The sequence below is a fragment of the Oryzias melastigma genome, linkage group LG10 (genome assembly GCF_002922805.2).
Source record: "Oryzias melastigma strain HK-1 linkage group LG10, ASM292280v2, whole genome shotgun sequence".
Classification (NCBI taxonomy): Eukaryota; Metazoa; Chordata; class Actinopteri; order Beloniformes; family Adrianichthyidae; genus Oryzias; species Oryzias melastigma.
Window position 1 is genome coordinate 21,758,356 of NC_050521.1, and position 21,474 is coordinate 21,779,829.

Sequence of the window (21,474 nt, forward strand, 5' to 3'; positions counted from 1 at the left end):
CACTGCTGCCGTCACTGCAGCCATCTCTCAGTGACTCCCCTGTGACTGAAGGCCTGACAACCTCCCACGCGCTCCCCATCAACTCCCCTGCTCCTGGCTTTATCTATCCCCTCACCTCCTCCTGTCTCATTCTCTAAATTTCTCGTCTCTGTGTTCTCCATCCAGCTCGCTGCGCCACCTCTCCATTCTCTCTGCTTTGCTTTTGTCTCACTCCTCCTCATTTGGTGTGTGGGTCTTCCCTGTCTTCTGTCATGCTCCCTGCGCCCACAGTGCTCCCTGTCTGTGTCTCTATGGAAACCCGGAGTGGACAACAGTGCCTTAGAGGTCTGTCAGAGACCGATACAGACCCCACCAGATCACATCTTTTGTCTTATAAAACGAGACGTATGCATGCAACCTTTCTACCGCCGGGGCAAAGCAGAATAAAAAAACAAAAAAAAGTCTTTTATTCCTATGGAGACAGAAAAGATAGAGTCTATTGTTTGATCACAACTCAATTACCAACGGTGGAGATGGAGCACCTGATGCAGCCTCTGCATGGATGGATGTTGCCATCCAAAACATGCTCTCCTCCCCTCCACCTCCTCTCCTTTCTGCTTCACACCTCACCAACCACATTCCCCCTCACATTTACACATTGTTGCTATGTTGCGTAGCCTGTGCGTCACCTTGGTACATTCACATCTGAAGGACAGGTGATTTGTGATAAGAAGCCGCACACAGACTGAATTTCACAGCTTTGGTTTGCTCTCCTGGGCACCAGCATGATTTGACTGTCATGCTTAAGTGGATCTTCGCCGAGCGCAATCACTGGGAGGATGGGTAAGTTTTGCAGCGCGTCATTTTGGGGAATAGTGTGGATGTCGAGGATGAAATAAAACTCTCCCTTGTGTGGTTTTCTCTTTTATTTTATCAAAATGTACATGAATAAATAACAACAAAAGACTACATTAAAGAGGACATCAAAACGGGCAGCAGTAACAGGGGTCAAACAGCTGAACATAAACCCAGCCCACCCGCCCACCCCATTCAACACCCACAGTGCAGAGAAAAAAGACATGCCAACGATGTCTCACATTGAGGCACTTGATTTCCCAACTGAACCATCATCTTTGGTCAAAGTTTGCTGTCGTTGGCGTTAAATCTGAACTCGTTTTCCCGTCTCGGTTCGAATCAGAGGTGAGTCGTGTCCATTTTTTTTTTTTTTTGGAGCAAGTTCTGCATCGGCCGTGTTCAGAGATGACCCAAAGATGCATAAATAATCTGACCACCTTCACAGAGTTCTGCATCAAATCAACACCGGATGATACGATACTTCACATGATTACAGAATGGACTCCACGCGAGAAAAGGAACCAAGCACTACATTTCAACACAATTTACCTGAAAAACAATACATTGTATTTGCACACAGTATACTGTAAACAATATGCTATACAGTCTACACCAAAGGCATTTATCGTTGGCTTCTTTTTTTCTTTTAAGGAACTAACCAGTCAGTAGAATCTGGGAAATTCTTGCAAAAATAGATCAATTTCTAATCATTGAAAAGCTTTTTAAATGTGATCTATTTAGCTACTCATGCATTGTCTCACGTCATGTGCACACAGTATTATATGTTTGGTTGCGTGCATGTCGAATGTGTTGTGCGTGTTGTTTTGATGAGAATACAGCGTCACACGAGTAGACTTGTCCCCTCGGTAGATTTTTCCAGAATTATGCCCCTTTTTTTTCTGCGGAGGAATTACAAAGTCACAAGGAACCGTTTGAGAAGCATAGTATTCACACAGTATTTGGCAGTGAGAAAACAGTCCTAATGTATCCATGCACGATATCAACCACAGGCAAAAGTCCACATTCTGAACGATCCCATTAAGAACGACACAGTAAGAACATGGAAAAAAAAATAAAAGTGTACAAGAGTTTAAGAACCTGGAAGTGTGTTTGTGTGTCTGTATCTGTGCAAGTGTGTAAATGTCAACAGCGCGGTTGGTTTCCAAGGGAGACCAAAGGCCCTACGACTCATGCAGTGCATAAAGCATTTTCTGCAACTCAAACATTATCGGAAGAATCATTGTTAGACTTATTAGTTTCCCCAGAAAGCCCGGATAATTACACGTGTTAGAACCTTATAGAGTACTTAGGGAGTTTTCGGTAAAAACCCACTCAAGCCCACCCCCACAGGTCTATTATAGACCAAGCAGGTAATCCCTGCATTATGTTCTCCAGCTATTCCCATGTGGTAAGACCAATGCTCAGTTGTGTGTCTTGTGTGCAAATAAGTCCACGGAGGTCTCAGACCAGCCCAGTCTGTGGGTGCAGGTGTAAGGGGTATGGCTGGTAGAGCAGAGTCGACCCCCCTTGCGGTATGTAGTAACTGCAGTAGCTGGGTTCTGCTAGATAAGGAGAGCTGTGCTCGGCAAGGTAGGGGGCGGGCTGGTAGAAGCAGGTGACGTGGTCTGTGTTGGGTATGATATTCTGCTCTCCGAGGACCTTCAGTGCCAGCACAGTGATCATGTTCAGAGTCTGACGCCTCTCGTGGCCCATCAGGCACACGGTGCTGTCGTCTATCACGCGACGCAGCGTCATCAGGTACTGGTACTTGCTTCTCTCCTCGCCGATGAAGTGGTTCTTCAAGTAGGACAGGATCTTCCTCTGCTGCTCCTGTACGTCGGGGAAGTCGATGAAAAAGCGTGAGCACATGTAGCGCTCCAGCGTCTTTATCTGAGTCTCACTGGCCGGTCTGTAGTCTCTCACCAGCAGGTTGCTGTACTTCAACAAACCGCCGCCTCGGATTTCCTCTGGGTTCCTGGTGGCGATCAGGCGATAGCGTAGGTGGTCCATGGCAGCTTCGAAGTCACCGTACATGCTCTCTGCCAGGACCTCAACATCTGGGGCCGAGTCAGACATTTGCAACGCTTTGGTCCGCTCGGACACATCGGTGGTTATCTCAGGAGTCTCTCTTGTCTCTGGGACAGAGGTGGACGCTTGAATGGCTTTGGGAGGGGCGGGGTCCTCCGGGCCTGCTGATGGAGAATGAGGCAGCACACGTGAGGAGGAGCTTGGGATGGTGATTGGAAACGAGACGGGCTCAGATGATTGAGGTTCTGCTGGAATAATGTCAGTTTTTTCTTCCAGGAGAGGGACTCCTAACGGTGGAGGGGGCTGCAGGACCTGCTCGGCTCCCTCAGCGTTTAGGATCAACGGCTCCATGTCTGAGGGCAGCTGAGGTGCGAGCTCCTCAGACTCCACGGGAGGAGTGAGGCAGAGGAGGGGAGGGCTGAGGCAGGGGGACGGGGGTGTGAGACAGAGTGGAGGGGGGCTAAGGCTAAGCATGGGAGGGGTGAGGTAAGGAGGTGAGCTGAGGCAGGACGACACCGGGCTGAAACTTAGAGGCGGGGAGCTGAAGCTGGTGGCAGGGCTGACGGTGCTGAGCATCGGTGACGGAGGCGTCAGACACGGGGGAGGGCTGAGGCTGGGGGGCGAGGGGGTGAGGCTGACCACAGGAGGGGGGAGACAAATGGAAGAAAGAGGTAAAGTAGATGTGATGTCTTGCGGACCGGCGTGATTTAGGTCTGTGTTTTTGGTCTGCTCTGCCAGAGCCTCAGCTTCATCACTGTTGGGGCTCAACGAGTCGACGCGGCAAATCGATGAGCTAAGAAGCTCCGGCTGTTGAAGATCAGAGACAATTTCTGGAGGGAAAGAAGGGCTCAACTCATCAGCGGCTGTGTCGAGTGTCTCTTTTAGATCTCCACCTCCTGTGATTATCTGAGAAGAAGAGGGCGCCTCTTGAGGTAACAAAGACATGGGATCCAGAGTTGAGATGGAAACTATTTCAGAATCCGGACCAGCGGTTGAGGAAAGGTCAGAATTGGATAATAGCTTATCGGAAGGATTAGGAGTCATGTCTGAATCAGTCTCCGGAGAGATGACATCTGACTGGGTAGCTGGAGGGTCTAAACTCATCAACTCGGATGTGGGGTTTGAATTTGGGAAGGGCAAATCAAGTATGTCACTGTCAGGAACGGGGTTGGGGTTGGGTGGAGCCTTTCGACACATCCTACGAGGAGGTTTGGGCGATGAGTGTTTGAGCACCACCATGTGCGACAGTCTGTCTGAGACCTTACCCGAGGGAGAAGATGAGGTTTTTTTGTCAGAAACAAGGCCAGGTGGTGGAGGTGAAACGTCCTGAGTATCTGAAGGGGCGACGGCGTCGAGTGTGTCGCCGCTTTTCTCTGAGTTTTCTATGTTGCTGATCTCCAGCGTGTCCTCTGTGTCAGCAGGCTGCGTGATGCCAAGTGGAAGCGAGGAGTCGATGCTTTGCGTGTCTTCTGACTGTCTTTCCTCCGATGTCGACGTCTCCTCAGGAGTTTTCCTCTCCGTTTCCTCGTCTGCTTCCGTTCGGCTTTCATCTGCGAGGCGAGTCTCTATCTCGGTGTTAGCGTCTGGAGAAGACACGTGTTGGGTTTTATCTGCCTCATTACTTTTCTGATCCTCTCTGAAACACTTTGTTTTATCAGATTTGTCGGCGGTATTAGGCTCCTCCGCACATCTCGGACTCTCGTTTTTTGAGCTGCTGGGCGTATCAGCACATCCCATCTGCCCTGCTACTTCTTTCTGTTCGCTAGATGGTTTTGTGGGGCTTGACACTTTGCTTTCGGCGGAGAAGTTCTCCTGATTTTCGTCCGGTGGTTTTGGGCCTTCTTTGGGAGTTGTTTGCTCTGAATTTCCTGATGATTGAGTCTCGTCGACGAGCTCTACCCTGTGTTTGAGTTCCTCTGGAGCCATTTGCTTGGATTCTCCAGAACTTGGTTTGTTTTCTGGCAACATGTTTTCCTTAATGACTTCCTCTGGTTCTGCAGAGGTTTTCTCATCTGAGTGTTTGGTCTGGTTGGAATGTTCAGCCTGAGGGAATTCTGTCTGAGACTCCTTTTCATGCACGTCATCTTTCTTCTGCGACCTGCTGACTGGAGGCTGTTTTTCACAGTCTCTACCCGTGGACCTCTCTGACTCTGGAGAGGCGGCCTGCCCGAGCACAGAGGAAGGCTCCTTCTTTCTACTCTCTTCCGGCTGGTCCTTGAGGCTGAAGGCATTCATTTTGTGCTGCAGGTCCTGCTGCATGTAGGACTCCAGGAGGCGGTCCAGAATGATCTGGAAGGAGTCCACGCTGAACTCAAACTGCCGCCTCAAAGCGCTCACAAACTTGAGCTCCAGGTTTTTGCCGGAGTTGTTGGACAGGGAGATGAGGCTCCAGCGGTCGTGCTCGTTGAAGACTTTGACCATTTTCTGGACGTAGGCCTCCTTCATGGTGGCACTGCTGATCCGCTCCCTGTTGACAGCAGCTGGCAGACAGTCCAGCAAACAGCCCAGCACTGACTCTTTGATCACCTGGGGGAGCAAGAAGTCGCCAAAATGATAGCAGTAGTTAGTTGATGTTTTTTGCTCCTGATTTAAGTAAATTTTCCAATTATATTGAGGCACCTATAATAAAGTAAACAATTTATAAATCCAGAACTCTGTTTTTTGGGGGACTTTTCAGAATTTCACAGAAAAAAACGGCTTGTATTCCAGATGTAGTATAAATTTGATGTTAGCTGGATCATTGAAGTAACATAAATGACACAAAAAGCAGTATTTTTTATTGTTTATAAAAAAAAACAATTCAAACTTTACTTTTTTTTACATTTCTAGTGTCGTAAAAAATGTAAATCAATGCATTAATTGAAGCTTCTGCAGTATTTCTGATACATTTGCTTTTCAGTTTTCTTCAAGGAAAATTAGATAACTGGATTTTTGAGGTTTTGAAATCTTGTTCTGTTATAAACCCACTTCGATGAAAATGTGGTGTTTTTTTTAACATGTTTTGTGACATGTATACAGAAAATTAAGCTTCTAATTGCATTTTTGGGTAATTCTTCATTCAAATTTTTGTGAATCAGGAGCAAACGAAAAATGCAATTTAATGATTATATTTGTGACATAGAAAACACACTAGATCCGTGTACGTCTTTGTCCGAACTGGAATCTGACTCATAACTGAATGGCTGGAAACTGTCCTAGAAAAGTTGTTTGATTTTGGACAAAGACGGTATCATTATAATTAATAGATTGTTGAAAATATAGCAAACAATTATCAGAGTTGGTCTCTAAAATGCCTTTTTTCATTTATTTGGGCATCCCTTTTGTGTTTGTCAAAAGTTGGATTATATCTGTCTTAACTTTTGCACAAGCTCAGTTCTTATTTAAAAAGCATTTCCCCCTGTAAACCTTTCTTTTCTGGGATATAACATATATACAATTGAAGGACTATCGATTTTGTGTTCAACAGATCAAAGAAATAACGAACTCTTACCTGGAACTCCTCCTGACTGGGCAGCTCTACTCCAAAGATGATGTCCAGGTCTTTGTAGCTGGTTCCGTTGTCTCTAACGAGCACGTGGCTGGCAGTGGAACCGTTCAGACGGACATCACGGACCGTGATGCCCTGCCTCTGCAGCCTGGCCCGCACGGCGATGATGATGTCACGAGGACGCAGCTCCAGCGTGGGAAAGTTCCCGCGGCCGTGGATTGGAACCACCTCCGACAGAACCTGATGAAGGACCTCCACCTGCTCAGCGTTCAGGCTGTGAAACCGCTGGCTGGGTTTCCTTTCAGACATGCTGCTGTCCTGGATGGAGAGGAAGGAGGGAGGGACAGGAGCGTTTTTATAGCAGCTCCATCTTCTGTTTGACAAACAAGCCAGACTCATTTGACAGTCTGCTGGCTTCAGATCACAGCTTGGCTGACAGCTTCTCCACAATGGAGCTGCTGTGTTGATGAGCTGACACATGGAAGGCATCACATTAATGTGCTTTGCATAATTTGCCCCTCGCGCCTCACTTCCATTGAGAATCTTCTGCCTCAAAGCAAAACTTCTGGAGGTAAATGCACCCTTTTGTCCACCAGAGGAGCAATGGTTAAGCCGAATGAGTCATCATCTGCATTAATCACACCAACGTCACTAATTAAAGACGCACATCTGTTTTTGTGCTCGCGCGCGGCGCACGATGCGCATCGTTTGCGCAATCCTTACAGAGGAAAGCGCAGCGTCTTTTTGTTTCTTTTTTTCCCCGTTACGTGAGTCAGTGTGGATGAAAGTGTCTCGGAGGTTCACGCCAGCCCATAATGATCTTTTGTTGGCTTTAATCAATGGTTGTCACTCAGTGCCGGAGCCGATTGGCGCTGATTGCTACGATCTGTCAGGGTAAACACTGGGAGACTAATGAGGAGTAATGGGATGCTTTCTGGTCTCCACACATCGGAGGGCTGCTCCAGAAAAAAAAGTGTTCCAACATTGTTAACTTAAAAATAAACGTGACATATTTTATTTTATCAAAACAGAAGGCTCTGCAACAAGTTGCAAAATCGTCACACAACTGGAGGCGACAAACACATCTCCACGTGTTGTCACTGATCATATACACAAGGAAACAATGTGTTGAGGAGACACAAGAGGCACTGCGGGACTGTTTCAAACCCTGAATCCTCCCCTCCCTCCTTCCCATTTCGCACTCTTCTGCAAACTTGCAGGCTGAGTGACTCATCCCGGCGTGTTGGCTCAGCTCGCATATAATCCATGGTCTCTGAGAAAAAAAAAAACTAACAAAGCCTCTGAGGCGTGTGTGCACTAACGTGAAAAAAAATACACACATTAACTTTGCTTGGTGTATCACAATCTGTGAGGGAAAAGTGGTAAACAAACAACCCAGCGTGGAAAACTTGACACCTCTGAAGGATTTTGTTGCTTTTACGTCATAAACTTAAGTTTTTATCTTTTATTTAGTGTGGAAATGAACATATTTATGTCACTAAAGTTGAAACATTTGCACATTTTTATAATACAATTAAATATCTGCAAACTATAAAGATGAGTTCCTTTAAAAAATAAAATTAAATCAATTAAGGGATATATTTAACAATAATGTTTACTGTCTTTGAGGACTTATGGATCATTTATTCACAGCTGAACTAACTGCAAAAGGAGAAGCAAAACTTCCCGGAGTTTAAGGGGTTCTTACCTGTTGCTGTGGCATTTAAGGGAGCGTGTGGCTCCTGCGCGTAAAAGCGGAATAAAAACCTCGAGGATCCGCCGGGCCGAAGCTGCTGCGTGGCGGGGAAGATGCGCGTTTCGCTCGTCGGGTCTCTCCGCCAACTCTGGTCAGGCTCATTCGGCTGCGCGTCGCCGCGGCGTTCATTCGGGCGCTGTCCAGGAGCGCGGTGCTGAAATGAGGAGTGAAACGAGTCCTCGCGCTCTTGTTTTCTCCCTCCGCTGCCCGGAGCGTAACGCAGTTTCCATAGCAACCTGCCGTCACTCAGTCATGACTGGGGGGAGCGTGTATGTGTGTAAACGAGTCTATGCTCACAACAATGGTGGGAAAGAGGGCGTCAACATATAGTGGCAGGGATAATATTGATACACAAGTGAGAATATGGCTGATAAATGGGAATATTTAGAATTATTTTTATTAAATATTACTTTTTACTTTAGTGTGGCATACATCCATGGAGAAAATCTATTAAAAACTTGCTATTTTGGGTATTTTTCCCTCAAAAAGTTGCCATACAATTTCCCTTTTTTCTAATGGAAGCATCATTATATCTAATACTGCGTCTACAGGGTGTCCAGCAGATACAGTATGAGTCATCCACTCTTCTCCCTCCCCCAGACCTTGATTCGGCCGGTGCGCACTGGAGCCATCTTCTATCTGGACCCTGATCCATTCTATGGTGCAGTATTTGTGTTTCCCTCACTGAAGCACACAAATTCCTCTTTGTGTTTCTGGATCTGCGTGATTGCACACAGAACCAAGAATAATAAATAAAAACAAATTTTTGCAAATGTAAAAGTGAACAAAACCCAGAGACACACAAACAGAGCGCAGCTTTGTGGAAAAGGTCAATTTACTCCCTCACATAAAAAGCATCGATGGCGTCACTTGTTCCCCAGCCCACCGATACCGGGTACAAACTATTTATAGCCCCGCTGTAACTTGTCTGCACTGGACACGCGCGCCTGTCCACAAGGCAGGCGTGACGTAGACGGCGCGAGCACGGTAAATCGTGACGACGGAGATGAGAGGTACCAGCGGTTGTTATCAAAGATGAAAAAAAAAAAAAAGAATTGAGATAGATACCTCTTCCCTTTTATATTGTTTGTGTTGCTATTTCAACGTAGTTGTGTGTTCTACACATTTGATATATAAATAGTTTATAATTAAGCACACAAACTAGGGGGACATGAATATATTTTACCTTTTTTTTCTTTTTCCGAGGAAAGACTTTTCGCGCGTGCGCACATTGAAGCTCCACAAAAGTAGCTTATTTTTTAATGGTCATAATTTTTATTATTTTACAGTTTTATTGTGATAAAGAAAATATACTACCAAAACCAGAAGACTATTTATCTGAGAAAAAAAAAAAAGCAACTGAAGCAAATCCGGAAGTACGTCACGGAGAAACAGCTTCCCTCTATTTAACCCTTTAGTGATATCGAATAGCAGGAAAACAAATCAAAACTGGGTAAATTACTTTATTTTAGATCTTTTATTTGGTTTATAAATAGACACTTTTATGCCATAAAAAGATGTGCGTTCTGTCGAGTGCTGGGCAGCATCCGGTCCTGCGTAGTTTAATGTCACAGCGGTCCTTCTCTAGTCGTGTGGTTACTAGCTAACATTGACGTGCTCGTAAACTCCAAACGTCGTCATCGACTGAAGGTGGAAAACAGCGACAGCTGTGCGGCTCAGCCGACATTTTTTATGACCCTAGTTAATGTTTGACTCGGTTGAGGGGAAAAAAAACTCGCGTTTTCTTATCTGCACTGACGTGGGCTCCATTATCCGAGTGCTCCAGGGCACGTCCGTGAATGCATCATTATGCTGTAGCGTGGCTAACTAGAAACCCTCCACAATTCCTAGACTAGAATCACTAGAACACGTATCTAAGCACAGATTTGCAGCCAAGGAACTGCAGTACAAATCTTAAACAACAATTATTGTTGTTTTAAAAAATTAACTGTATTTTTTTTAGTATTATTTGTTATTTATCTGCTGTTTTTTATTAGATATATTGTTAAAAGGCAATTTGCTCTTCTTGGGATCAATAAAGTTGTATTCATTTTTATTCTAAAACAATATGACAAAGAGGGAAAAGCTCAAATAAAACAGATGTGTTAGCAGCTTTTGGGTGAAATCAACAGTTCCTGGTGCATTTATGGATGTCTCCATCCAGAAAGGGAAACATATAAGCAGCTAGAATCTTCTGGCGTCCCCCAGAAGCATCAGAACTTCTAGAAGATGAGGTGGATGCAGGGGGTCCAGACTGTCAGATGTCATGTTGGACACAGTTAGCAAAACCATAGAAAACAAACTCCAACAAAGTCACAGCTTAGTAAACTGCCTCCCATTTGCTTGAAGTCTTCTTTCCTGTCTGCAGAAATGGAGTGTAAAAACCACCTTTTCACACAGTTGCCACTTTCCATCTCATTAAACGTGAATGCAGCCGCATGAAACATTAAGAAAGTCACTGTTGCTAATTCAAGTAATACATGGTCCGTTTGGACTAAATTAATCTTTAATCATTGACTAAGGAAGCTTTTAGCAGAAGTATAAGGTAAAATATGAAGCTTAAAGAGTTAAAGTGACACCTAGTGGCAAGAGTAGGATACAGCATGTTTCATTTTGTGATTAAAGCAGCTTCAGAAAGCTGCAGTCTGGAGGAGCCTCAACTTGAAATGCAAGTCAGATTTATAATGGTTAAATCATAGTGACTGATTTTCCACAACTTTTCTGGAAGGTTTGATCTTCCTGCAAGAACCACCTCACTGGCTTCATCATCAGGACCAGCAGAACAGGTATTTCATGAGATTTTTCCATGTGCAATCAAATATTTTTACATTTAGCATGTTTTCTAAGTCTCATTTTGCTCTAAATCTTCTGTCTTTAGAACTCAAATGTTTGTTTATCATCTTCAACAAAGAATTATAGTTTGTGGAATGAAAGATAAGAGACATAAAAGATAATGTTTGTCCCAAAACTGAAATTCTATCGTCATAAATAGAAAAGTTCTACAATATGCAATAAAATTTAGATTATAAAGATAGTTGAATAAAAATAAAATATAATTTGATTTTTTATATTGATCTAAGAAATGAAAGAAATGATTGACAGGTGTTTAAATGGGTTGTTTCATTTATGAGAGACTTTCTGAAGTGAACTGAAAGGCTGGAGCTGCTGTAGCCTCTTTCATGCTCTGGGGGTGTCACACATTCAAGCATCTGCTCACCAACCCTGAACATGAATAAAATCAATGTCAGAGAGCATGTGTAGTTTTTTTCTTCTAAAGTAAGTGCGTTTTCATCACTGAATGTTGACGAAATGATGCAAATTAGGGGAAATATTTGACATAAAACTTATCAACTAATAGAAATGTATTTAAAATTGAGTTGTGCTTAGTGTTGAGTTACCATGGATGATTTCGTTGTCAATTTTAAACAGTAAATAGGTAAATCCCATCATTTGCACCAGTAAACTTTCTTTAAAGACCCAGACTAAACTAAAATATCTACAAACCTATTCCAAATCAAACAATATTAGTGTCTTGGTTAAAAAAATGATTAAATCTCTTCTATCAAAAACATCCAAGGTCACTTTTTTTTATCTTAAATGATTTTATGTTATTGGACTGGAACGTGGCTCATTCAAATCACATTAAAGTTCACTCAGATTCTCTTCAGACCCACTAAAGGAAACAGCAAACGATTCCTCCGACGTCTTTAGGAGCTAAAATCTCATTCATGGAACAAAAGTAATCTAAAGGAATAATTTCAGCTCTTTTACTTTTTAAAATTAAAATCCAAAAATATCTTTTCAGCCAATAAACCTGTTGTAACAGTCTGAGAAAAGAGGATTTTTATAGTAACAAATTCCTAAGCCAGCTTAAGACATTTGCTAATCCTACACGGATTTTGTGTGATTTTTCTGGCTAACAGTTTAATCTTTTAAGGAAAGGGCGTCTTTAGGATGAAAGATTTAACAGGTGTGTTTCCTCCTTCTGAACCTTATTTATTATTTTTTTTCTTTTTTGTGCGGGGGGGGGTTGCAGTCTGAGCTCTTCCAGAGGATTTCTAGGCTGCAGTTTCATAACGGAGACGAGACAAGGAGGAAAAATGACAGAGCAGGAAGTTAAAGGAGGATCCTTTCTCTGAGCACTTTATGAGCAAATCAGGTTTTTTTTTTTTAAATAAAATAAAATATATGTAAAGAAAGTTGTTCTTTTAACTGATCCCTCCGGGTTTTTCCCAATAAACTGTTTATTCTTAACAATCTTAGCAATGACAAATGTTTTTTGGAATGAATGAGGGAAACTTTGCTTCTTTAGCACTTTAGAGACACTAAGAAAAATAAAAAAATGAGCAAATTAAAAACAAAAATGAACAAAAAAAGCGATATACAATTACAAAATGGCAATAAAATGTAAAATAAAATAAAATTCCACCAACTACTGAGTATTAAAAGCATTCATAATTTCTCAATGTTTCTGGAATAAACTTTGTAATGAAATACTTCATACTGTGAATGTATTTTAACTCATAATTGTTTGTTTTTAACAATAAATTGGAATCTAAACCTTTTTGTGACTAAAAAATGTGGACTTGTGGGATTGCTGCATCTATAACATCTGTTTGCTCCGAGTGTGGACTTGTGGGAAAATGAGTTTTTGACTGTTTTCTTTAGCTGGCCTATAAAAATACGTTAAGTAGCTGTAAATAAGGCAGGGTTTGCACTGATGTTCTTCATGCATCAGCTGCTGGAGATCACAATAAATGCAAAAAGATAATTAAAGGAGTATTGAACTCTGTAATTCTGCATTTTAATTTAGCAGATTTTCTGGTTTCGCTTGCTGAAAACATTCTTTATCTCTCCTCCTCCAGGGAGCAGATGAGGGGTCAAAGGTGTCACCTGTAGAGGAAGTGGTTCTTCTGCCGCTCGAATGCCAACGCCTCATTTTACACACACACACGTGCGCACACATGTGTTGCATGTCTCAGCTGGGAGCCATTACAGGTGCTATCCACACATGCGCACGCCGAGCGGCCACCTCTGACCCCGTCCTGTGTCCTTCCCCATCATCATCATCATCATCAGAGCTCACTCCACCGCATTCACAATCATCATCAGAGCTCCGGTTGGAGGATGAGTTCATACGCCGTAGCATCTCTGAACACGCACTCTTCAAAGGAGAGTCTGTGCTTCTATCTGACCAGCAGCTGACAGTCATTTATGGGTTCAAACCTAATGATGTTTTTAGCTAGAAGACTGTTTCTGGTGCATCATTTTTGTGGTTTAGGAAGAACTTTTAGGTTTTTTGGTTCCAAAATGTTGTATTATTTGCAAAACTCTGCCTCCTTTAAGCGCAAATGGAGTCAGAAACTTGAGTTTTAGAATAGAATAAAATAGATCTTCATTTATCATTTTCACAAGGCCAATAAAATTAAAAGTGTTTCCTCAAACCTCAAACAACCCCTAATAAAAACGTACAACTAAAAAGAATAAATAATTCATACAAATACATAAAAGGGGCATTATCCAATAAATTCAAGAAATTAAGATTAATTTCTTGCTAAATAAAAGGGCATTTGTTGTGTTAAGAAAACCAGGATACCCAATTAAAGAGTTAAAATGGTTAAAACCAGAAAATATAATAATAAAAAAACATCTATTGTTGCACAATTTAAGCAGTCTAACAGAAGAGGTCCAGAAGGAAGGAAACAGATCAAACAGGAAATGTTTTTAATTATGTTCATATCTAGATATACACCATCTACAGGATTTCCTTCAATGAACAGCCTAATTCTGAGTAGGTAGGCTAACTTTAGATTTATAGAAATGGTCGAATCCTCCACATCACATGAAAGCGTTCACAGAAGAATTTAAGCTTTAAACTGTGAGAAAATACCATTGTGTGAGGCCTTATTTTCATTAAAAAATCAATACAGGACTAGAAATGATACATTTCTTGCAAAGACATTTTTAGATATGGATAAATTATTCTGGAATGATGATCTGGATTTTAGAGTACAAATAATGTGTATCCATACTTGACATTTATTCAAACTCTATTACAAAGAAAACAATATATATAATATGTAGCAAGCTTAATTTTCTTGTCTTTTTTCACTTCTATTTGCTTTTTTGAAGCACCCACAGGACGGGATTAGTGCTTAGATGCAATGAACCCATTCACAGTGTGCAAGAAAAGGCTAAAAATAAAAAAAAGCGAGGATATCAGAAGAAAATAAGAGGAGAAAAGCGCGGACATTGTTTTGAATGATGCTATCAGAAGCATTAAAGCAGCAGAATATAAAGCAGCATAAAATTAACAATCAAACCCAGATGTTAAATATTCATATTTATGTCAAATCATGTCCTTAAGTGAATTAGGATCACTAAAAGCTTTGGAAACCAGTAAATATTCATTTCTTTAACTTTCAGTGTTTTAGCTTCTTTTGTTCCTCCAGTGAAGAGGAAGAATTCTAAAGATCTGAAGCATGCTCAAGGCCACTTTTGGCCTCTTTCGTCTGAACGTAAAGTCAGGACGACCTTGTCAATTTTGTCGTCTGAAACCACGTCGATTTTCATTTTTTTCCCCTCGTCTTTCCAGTTATGATGCAGTAGATAACTGAAGGCGTTTAAGGTCGGGACTCAAAAAAATGAGCGAGTTGGAACTTTCTCCATCAGGAATCAAAAATTAAAATTGTTTTTCTGAAAGTATCTCAGGTATTTAAACGGAAAAATGAACAATCCTGTAAAGATTATTTTGTTATTAAGGTGAAATGTTCACTTTATGTTCATATTTTCACATTTATTTGGCATATTTTTATGTTCTTTTACCATTTTCATGCACCTTAGTTATAAAACGGAGTGTATTTCATGTGGGAAGGTTTCACGCGGCGAGGAAGTCTTTTTTTTTTCCCTTCTCTCCTCCGCTCGTCTTCCTGCTGCCTCTCAGCTTCCCATTTGAAATATTCAATTACCGTCCATGAAGGGTCAGGTCAAAGACAGGAAGCCGAGATGATTGGTTCTGCTCAGATATCGATGGGCATGTGTGACCAATCAGTGCGGCTCAGGGCTTTCCCCAGTCTCCATCTGCTGCATGAACGTGCGTGTGCACGTGCACGCCTGTGTCCAATTGTTCCAGACCAAAGGTGTCCCCTCAGTTTCCACTCACCTCTTGACCACTGCGCTCTGTCAGACGTGTTAATGCTGCCTTTAATCAGTTTTACTGTTTGCTGTCGTGCACGTGCGCGGGTGCACGGAGGCATGTGGCCCCATCCATCTCTGCTCTTCACAAAACGCTTCATTAGGATTTGACCCACCGCTCTCATCAGAAGCTTCTCCTCAACCGTTCATAGACATGCAGCTTCTTTTTTAATGACTTTTAAGCAAATAATAGAAAATATTTTAATTTAGTTTTTTTTGTAAAATAAGATCAATCACTTCTTGGTCTCATTTAGTCAAATTTATTTAAATGTGCTTTACAATATTAAACTCGTGTTTTTTATCCAGTTATTTAGATTTATTGCCTCACAAATGTGTTTTAATCGAATAAATTGGATTTGAAAGCATTTTATACCAAAATTCACTAGAGATGCTTACTCACCTGTTATACTGTGTTATAACTATCAGATTAGAGGAAACGTCGCTACGCTAGAACTCTTATTTTTGGTCACTTTGTGATTAAAAATGTCATAAAACGAAGCTTATTTATAAGAAAAGAGAAAAAGAAGAAATTCACAGCTGAAAAACAAACCAATTCCAAATAAAGATGACAAAATCAAATTAAAAAAAGCGATGAGAATACATTAAAAAAGTGAGAAACAAACACACAACTCAAGGTTGTTGTTTTTTTTTTTACAGCCACTATTTTATTTTAATCTTTGTTTGTAGTATTTTATCCCTCATAAAACAAACAAACAAACAGTAGAAAACAACAAATCCACCTGTGATAATTACCTGTACGTTTTGTGCACTTTAAATTAAGAAAAAAAGAGAGAATTATTAATATGCAGCAACATTTGAGGTTTAATTTCTCGTGGTGCTACTGGGTCTTTTCAAAATGACTTAAACAATATTGCTGTGATGTTTTAGACTAAAACTTTGCTTTTCAGGGGTTTTATATGGTGGCACTGAAGAGCAAATCATGTAAAAAAAAAAATCACGTGATGCTAAAACATATTAAAGATCAGATAAAAATGCTTTAAAAAACTATTAAAAAAGCTCAAAATAATATTAATAAAAAAAAAAATTCAAAACAAAATTCCAGAAAATTAAATAAAAAACAAACAAGCAAAAAAATTTGTAAAAAAAAAAATAATTCCCAGAAATAAAAAAGAAACGCTCAAAAAATGAAACCAGAAAAGAAAGGTAGTATAGTCATCATAAAGATAATATGCAGACATTAAAGAAACATTTGAAAAAACTTAAATATAAAAAATTAAACATCATCAAACAATCAGCATCGTCCCACAGTACCTAACCTGTTCAGTTTTGTATTTTAGCATTTTACTTTCTTTAGTTTTTTACAATGTAATGTTGTTTTTTATTATTTCTTTTGAATTTTTAATTGTTATAAACTTTAATATATTTTTGCGTTGAGAGATTTTTTTTGTGTGATTTGGACTTCAGGGCCACCGTAGTTTCCGGTTTCAATAGTAAACAAGTAATTAAGAGCCTTTTAAGGTTAGTATTTATATACCTGTATGCAAAATAAAGTCTAACTAGTGTTTTGGTTGTCCTATTTACCGTCTCCAGTGGAAAGAAGCAGGTTTCGGGAGCGCTAATAGGATTTAAACCTCTGGTCCTGTTTTATATGTGGAGGAATGGGGAGTGTTTTGGTGGGAGTGTGTGTGGCGGTGCATATGGTAAAACACTCTGCAGGTCTGCTGTTAGTCACACTCCCGCGTCTCAAATTGAATTAGCGTTGACAGCGCACAGCGCTGGCCGCGTGTATGCGTGTCCGCACCGGGCGCTCTAGCTGTTGGCAGGCTGTCCGTGTGTGTGAAGGAAACAGAAGAAAAAGCAGGCCTCCCTCCACCCCCCCCTGAAATCAATTAAACAAGCATAGGTCTACTGGAGGGCCACATCCTGTAGAGGGCAGCCCAGACAGACAGCACCATCTGGGGCAGCAGGCAGGTCTGACCCTGGGTTGAAACATGAAAGAAGCAAGGTGGGTATAAAGAGTAAAGCAGAGTGCAAACCAGTGTTAAATCACCACCGTAGCCCTTCACCCAAGCCCTCGTCCGCCATCCGATACATCAGCCACGGAGCATCATTCTCACTCAATCATCCCCGCCTCTTTCTTATCCCCTCTTCTCTTTGAGTATCCGTCTCAAGACGGATAACCTGTCAAATACAGGAAGCAAAAAAGAGGCAAGAATAATCCATCCCTGTGTTGGAGATACAGCCAAAAAGAAAAAGAATATCTCACATCTCTTGTTCCAAAAGAGTTGATTTATCGTTCGTACAAAACAAATTCAATGCAGGAATAACGTAGAAAAACACGGTTTACAGAAAAAAAAGAGGAAGGGTTGAGTATACGCTTCCTCTCCAAGAGAAGACGCTCCCGTGATGGACACCACAGGTCAGGGTGTGCATGTTTCTGGGTCATAAGCTGAGTGCTGACAGCCCTCTTTCAGTCACCCTTTGCATTGAAATTAGCAGCTCCTTTCATCAATAAACTCACAGTTCAACAGCAAAGGAATCCAGGAGTTTCTTTAATCTCATGAGAGCTGGTAGAGCTCAAACAAACAGAGCTGGTGAAGATGTTTTAGGAATTAAGCCAAAATATGCTATTTTTCCAGATTTTATTAATTAAATAGCACAACATTTGCAAATGAAACATTGTAGAAAAATATCAGCAGACTAAACGCATTGATTGCTGACTTTCTTCTTTAAACCCTTCTGTCCAACTACTTTCTGCTGCTTTGTTTTTTCAATCAAAATTAAATTGATCAAAATCCTAAAGCTGAGCTCACTTCTAATTTAATTATAAAATCAATTCTTGGCTTCTATTTTATAAACTGATGAGATTGGTTGAGAAAAAGCTTGAACCTGACAAAATGGATTTTACTTAATAATCTCGGACAAGCCCCCAGTTATGTCTTTACAGCTCTGATCATAGTTTAGAAGACTTTATAGTTGGTAATTGTTCCGATATATTTTCAAAGTGTAAAATAAAGGCTGTCATAACTGTGGATCTGAAAAATAAGATGTAAAGAAAGAAAGTAAATAATCATGTAGTTTACTTAAGAAAGAGGGAAAAAGAGTTGACAAAATAGATTCTAGCACATGTGGATTTATTTTAGTCAGACTCACCGGGGGTGTGTGGCCGTTCAAGACTTTTAACATGCAGTGTTCACACAGGTCTACCCGATACTAACGCATGTACCCTACAGCTGAAAGAGGCGTGATGTGAAATGTTAAAGCATTGATATCAATGTCTCCTTCAGGATCAATTTTCAACAGGTTTTGACTTCGATGTGTCCTTGTTTGCCCTCTCTGAGTGGCTCCTGCCTCAAGTGGAGGAGTTTAAATATCTTGGAGTCTTGTTCACGAGTGAGGGAAGATCGGAGCGTGAGATTGACAGGTGGATTGGAGCGGCATACACCTGTATCAAGCAGCGGTAGAAGGAAAAAGCTCTCAATTTACTGGTCGATCTTCGTTACAGTATTCCCCTATGGTCATGACCGAAAGAACGAGATTCCGACTTCAAGCGGCTGAAATGAGCTTCCTCCAGAGGGTGACTGGACGCTCCCTTAGAGATATGGTGAGAAGCTCGGTCACCCGGAAAGAGCCGCTTCTCCTCCACATTGAAGGGGCCAGTTGAGGTGGCTCGAGGATCTAGTCGGGATGGCTCCAGGATGTCTCCTTGGGGAGGTTTTCCGGCATGTCCCACTGGACGGAGGCTCCGGGGAAGACCCAGGACACGCTGGAGAGACTACGTCTCTTGGCTGGTCTGGAAACGCCTCGGGGTCCCTACAGAGGAGCTGGAGGAAGTGACAAGTGAGAGAGAAGTCTGGGCAACTTTGCTTAGACTGCTGCCCCCACAACCCGGCCCTGAATGAGCAGAAAAAGATAGATGGATGGCACTTCCGTATTTTGTAAAGAAAGCTACCACACGAAAAATTGCGTAGTACCATGTGTGGGAGAGTTTTAAACACAGATGACCCAAGACTTACATTGACATGTTATCCATCCCATGCCACAAATGGACAAAGGTGGACTGGATTTCATGTGGACACCAGTGAAAATAAAAAAATAATTGAAAAATTCATTGAGTTTATGATATGAGTACAGGATTATATTGGTGTTAGGAGTTTATAAAAACAAGTAACCTTCATCTTTTATCAAGAAAAAGCAGGAATGCTGGGAAAAAAAGAGTCCTCCACTGTAACTGAGTAGCTCTACGGTGTGTGGTGCTCAATAGCTGTTAAACACCACGGCATAATTCTCTTTTAGCCACAGCTGGTTTCAACTTCACAAAAGGGTTGGTCCCTTAATCTGACCTGATAAATAAGCAGCTTTTATTGAGTTTGGAAAGAAAACAGCACAAACAAATCCAAGCATGAGCAAGGCTGCAGGGCAGAAACTGAAGGCGGTTCAACGGTTGTGCATCTTGAGGAGCTCTGCAGGGACTATCATCAGGAGATAACTGACATTTGCATGTTTGTGCTGTGTGTGTGTTAATCTAATGAAAGGCAAAGGATATTTACATGTCAGCGCTCTCTGTCGGGCTTCAGGATGCCATTTCACATGATTGGAAACAAATGACTTGGAGGTCAAATTTCTCTTCACTTACTACCTGTCAATCAGAGTGGCCCAGAAAAGTCCCTCCTTGTGTTTAAACAAACTTAAGTCGACACAGTTTCCATGTTATTTCAGCCACCGCCTACATGAGGATTACGTCGGCATGTTTTACTGCACCGGCGGGTGGAGATTCATCATCGACAGGCTGATAAATGGCTAACCCAGCAGACAATTTTGGTCAAGAAATAGACTCCACTTGACCTCCAATACACAAAAAAGCAGTGTCTGTGAATTAAAAAAAAAAAATCTACATATTAGTATTTATTTCACGCTTTTGCAGCACAAACTGCAGAAATGTTGCAAAAAAATTGGTTTGAAATACGAAAAATAAATATATAAAATTGCAAAAGTTGTCAATTTACTTGATTAAAATCCTGAAATTTGTTTCTTTATGAAAAAACAGATGTCTTTAACAGCCACAGAAAGTATTCATATCAATTATGACAGGTGCTTCATGTTTTTGCAGGTAAAAACCAGCAATACAAGCTGGCTTTACTGCTTCCTCGTGCTTCAAAGCGGCAGGTGCAGAGTTCAGCTCTCCTGGCATGAAAGCAATTTGTCTAATTGAAAGATCAGGAGTTGGTTTAAAATGATTGTCCCGTGTAGACAATCATGGAAATGACAGACAGTATCAGGTAACAGCACAGATGATGTCTGCCAGCACACAAAGGCCAGGCTGTGTGATAGTGCTGCACCTGACCGCTGTCTGGATCCTGGGCCATCCCCTAACTCCCGCTCCTGAATTAACTCCTTCCTGCTATTTCCTTGTTACCTCGCTGCTGTGTTTGGCTATGACAGCTAAATTACTATTTGGTTATGACCGTTTTTTTTTTAATTTTACTATATATGTCGGGGGAATTGGCCGTTTCCCCTCAAGCTTTTCCTAAACCGCTCCACTGCTGAGAGGAGGGGGCGGTTTCTGCGTTTAGAGCCTGGACTGAAGGCAAAAATTATCACATCAGTGGCTGAATAGGTGTGTCCCCCTTTGGAGCACGCAAGAAAACATGGCAGTGAGAGGTTTTACATCTGTTTTCCCATGAATTTGTCCCTTTGGAAGGTGCATGGCTGAAAAAAAAAAAAAAGAAAATGAAAACAAAGTGCTGGTTTCATTGCTTTTCCTGCAGCAACATGGAGGACTGAATCAAAACAATGACGACTCTGACTCTGTAGAGGTCCAGGATTCTGATTTGGGATAAAAGCTGTTAAAGTCAAAGACTTGAGGATCCTTAACTTATCAAGTTTTATTGAAAACATCAACATTTGCTAAATTTTTCTGATCCTTTTCCTTCGAAACAACGTAAAAATAAACAAATATAAAAGTATCCTTGATTAAAAGTAGAAGATCTTAGTTGCAAAAGATGCTAATGGCTAAATTAATGAAATTCGTCTTTTGATATTGTAAAAGTGTCCCTAGTGTTGTTTTGAATTAAAACTGTGATGTTTTTAGCCAATATTAAAAAAAAACTGTCATTTTAAAGACATAGTTTCTGCAGAGCTTCAAGCGTTCATTGGGAATTTGACTGAGTTGTGGGCGGGACTGTTGGCAAAGAGAAACTCCAGCCCCTCTTCC

The 21,474-nt window shown here is 41.4% G+C and overlaps 1 protein-coding gene and 1 long non-coding RNA gene across 5 annotated transcripts; one reads left to right on the forward strand and one right to left on the reverse strand.

Moving 5' to 3' along the window:
- Positions 1-890: 890 nt before the first annotated feature.
- Positions 891-9,146, reverse strand: LOC112153409 (proline-rich protein 36). The gene is made up of 3 exons (XM_024283618.2): positions 8,058-9,146; positions 6,353-6,667; positions 891-5,388 (listed from the first exon to the last, which is right to left on the reverse strand). Exons 1-3 carry the CDS (start codon positions 8,070-8,072, stop codon positions 2,296-2,298), a joined length of 3,423 nt encoding a protein of 1,140 aa, XP_024139386.1. The 5' UTR covers positions 8,073-9,146; the 3' UTR covers positions 891-2,295.
- A 107-nt stretch (positions 9,147-9,253) lies between these two features.
- LOC112153410 lies at positions 9,254-15,890 on the forward strand. 4 transcript variants are annotated; one of them, XR_002920491.2, is made up of 5 exons: positions 9,267-9,558; positions 10,270-10,339; positions 10,834-10,891; positions 12,142-12,264; positions 12,971-15,890. It is a non-coding gene; the product is annotated as an uncharacterized LOC112153410 (long non-coding RNA). The 4 variants fall into 4 exon arrangements; XR_002920492.2 differs by lacking the exon at positions 12,971-15,890 and having other exon boundaries at positions 9,254-9,558; positions 10,218-10,339; positions 12,142-12,951; XR_002920493.2 differs by lacking the exon at positions 12,971-15,890 and having other exon boundaries at positions 9,255-9,558; positions 10,238-10,339; positions 12,142-12,951.
- The last annotated feature ends 5,584 nt before the right edge of the window (positions 15,891-21,474 follow it).

Excerpts from the sequence above, each read along its gene's own strand:
- LOC112153409 (XM_024283618.2), bottom strand. Across the intron at positions 5,389-6,352 it reads CCAGTCAGGAGGAGTTCCAG|GTGATCAAAGAGTCAGTGCT; the intron begins GTAAGAGTTCGT and ends TTGCTCCCCCAG.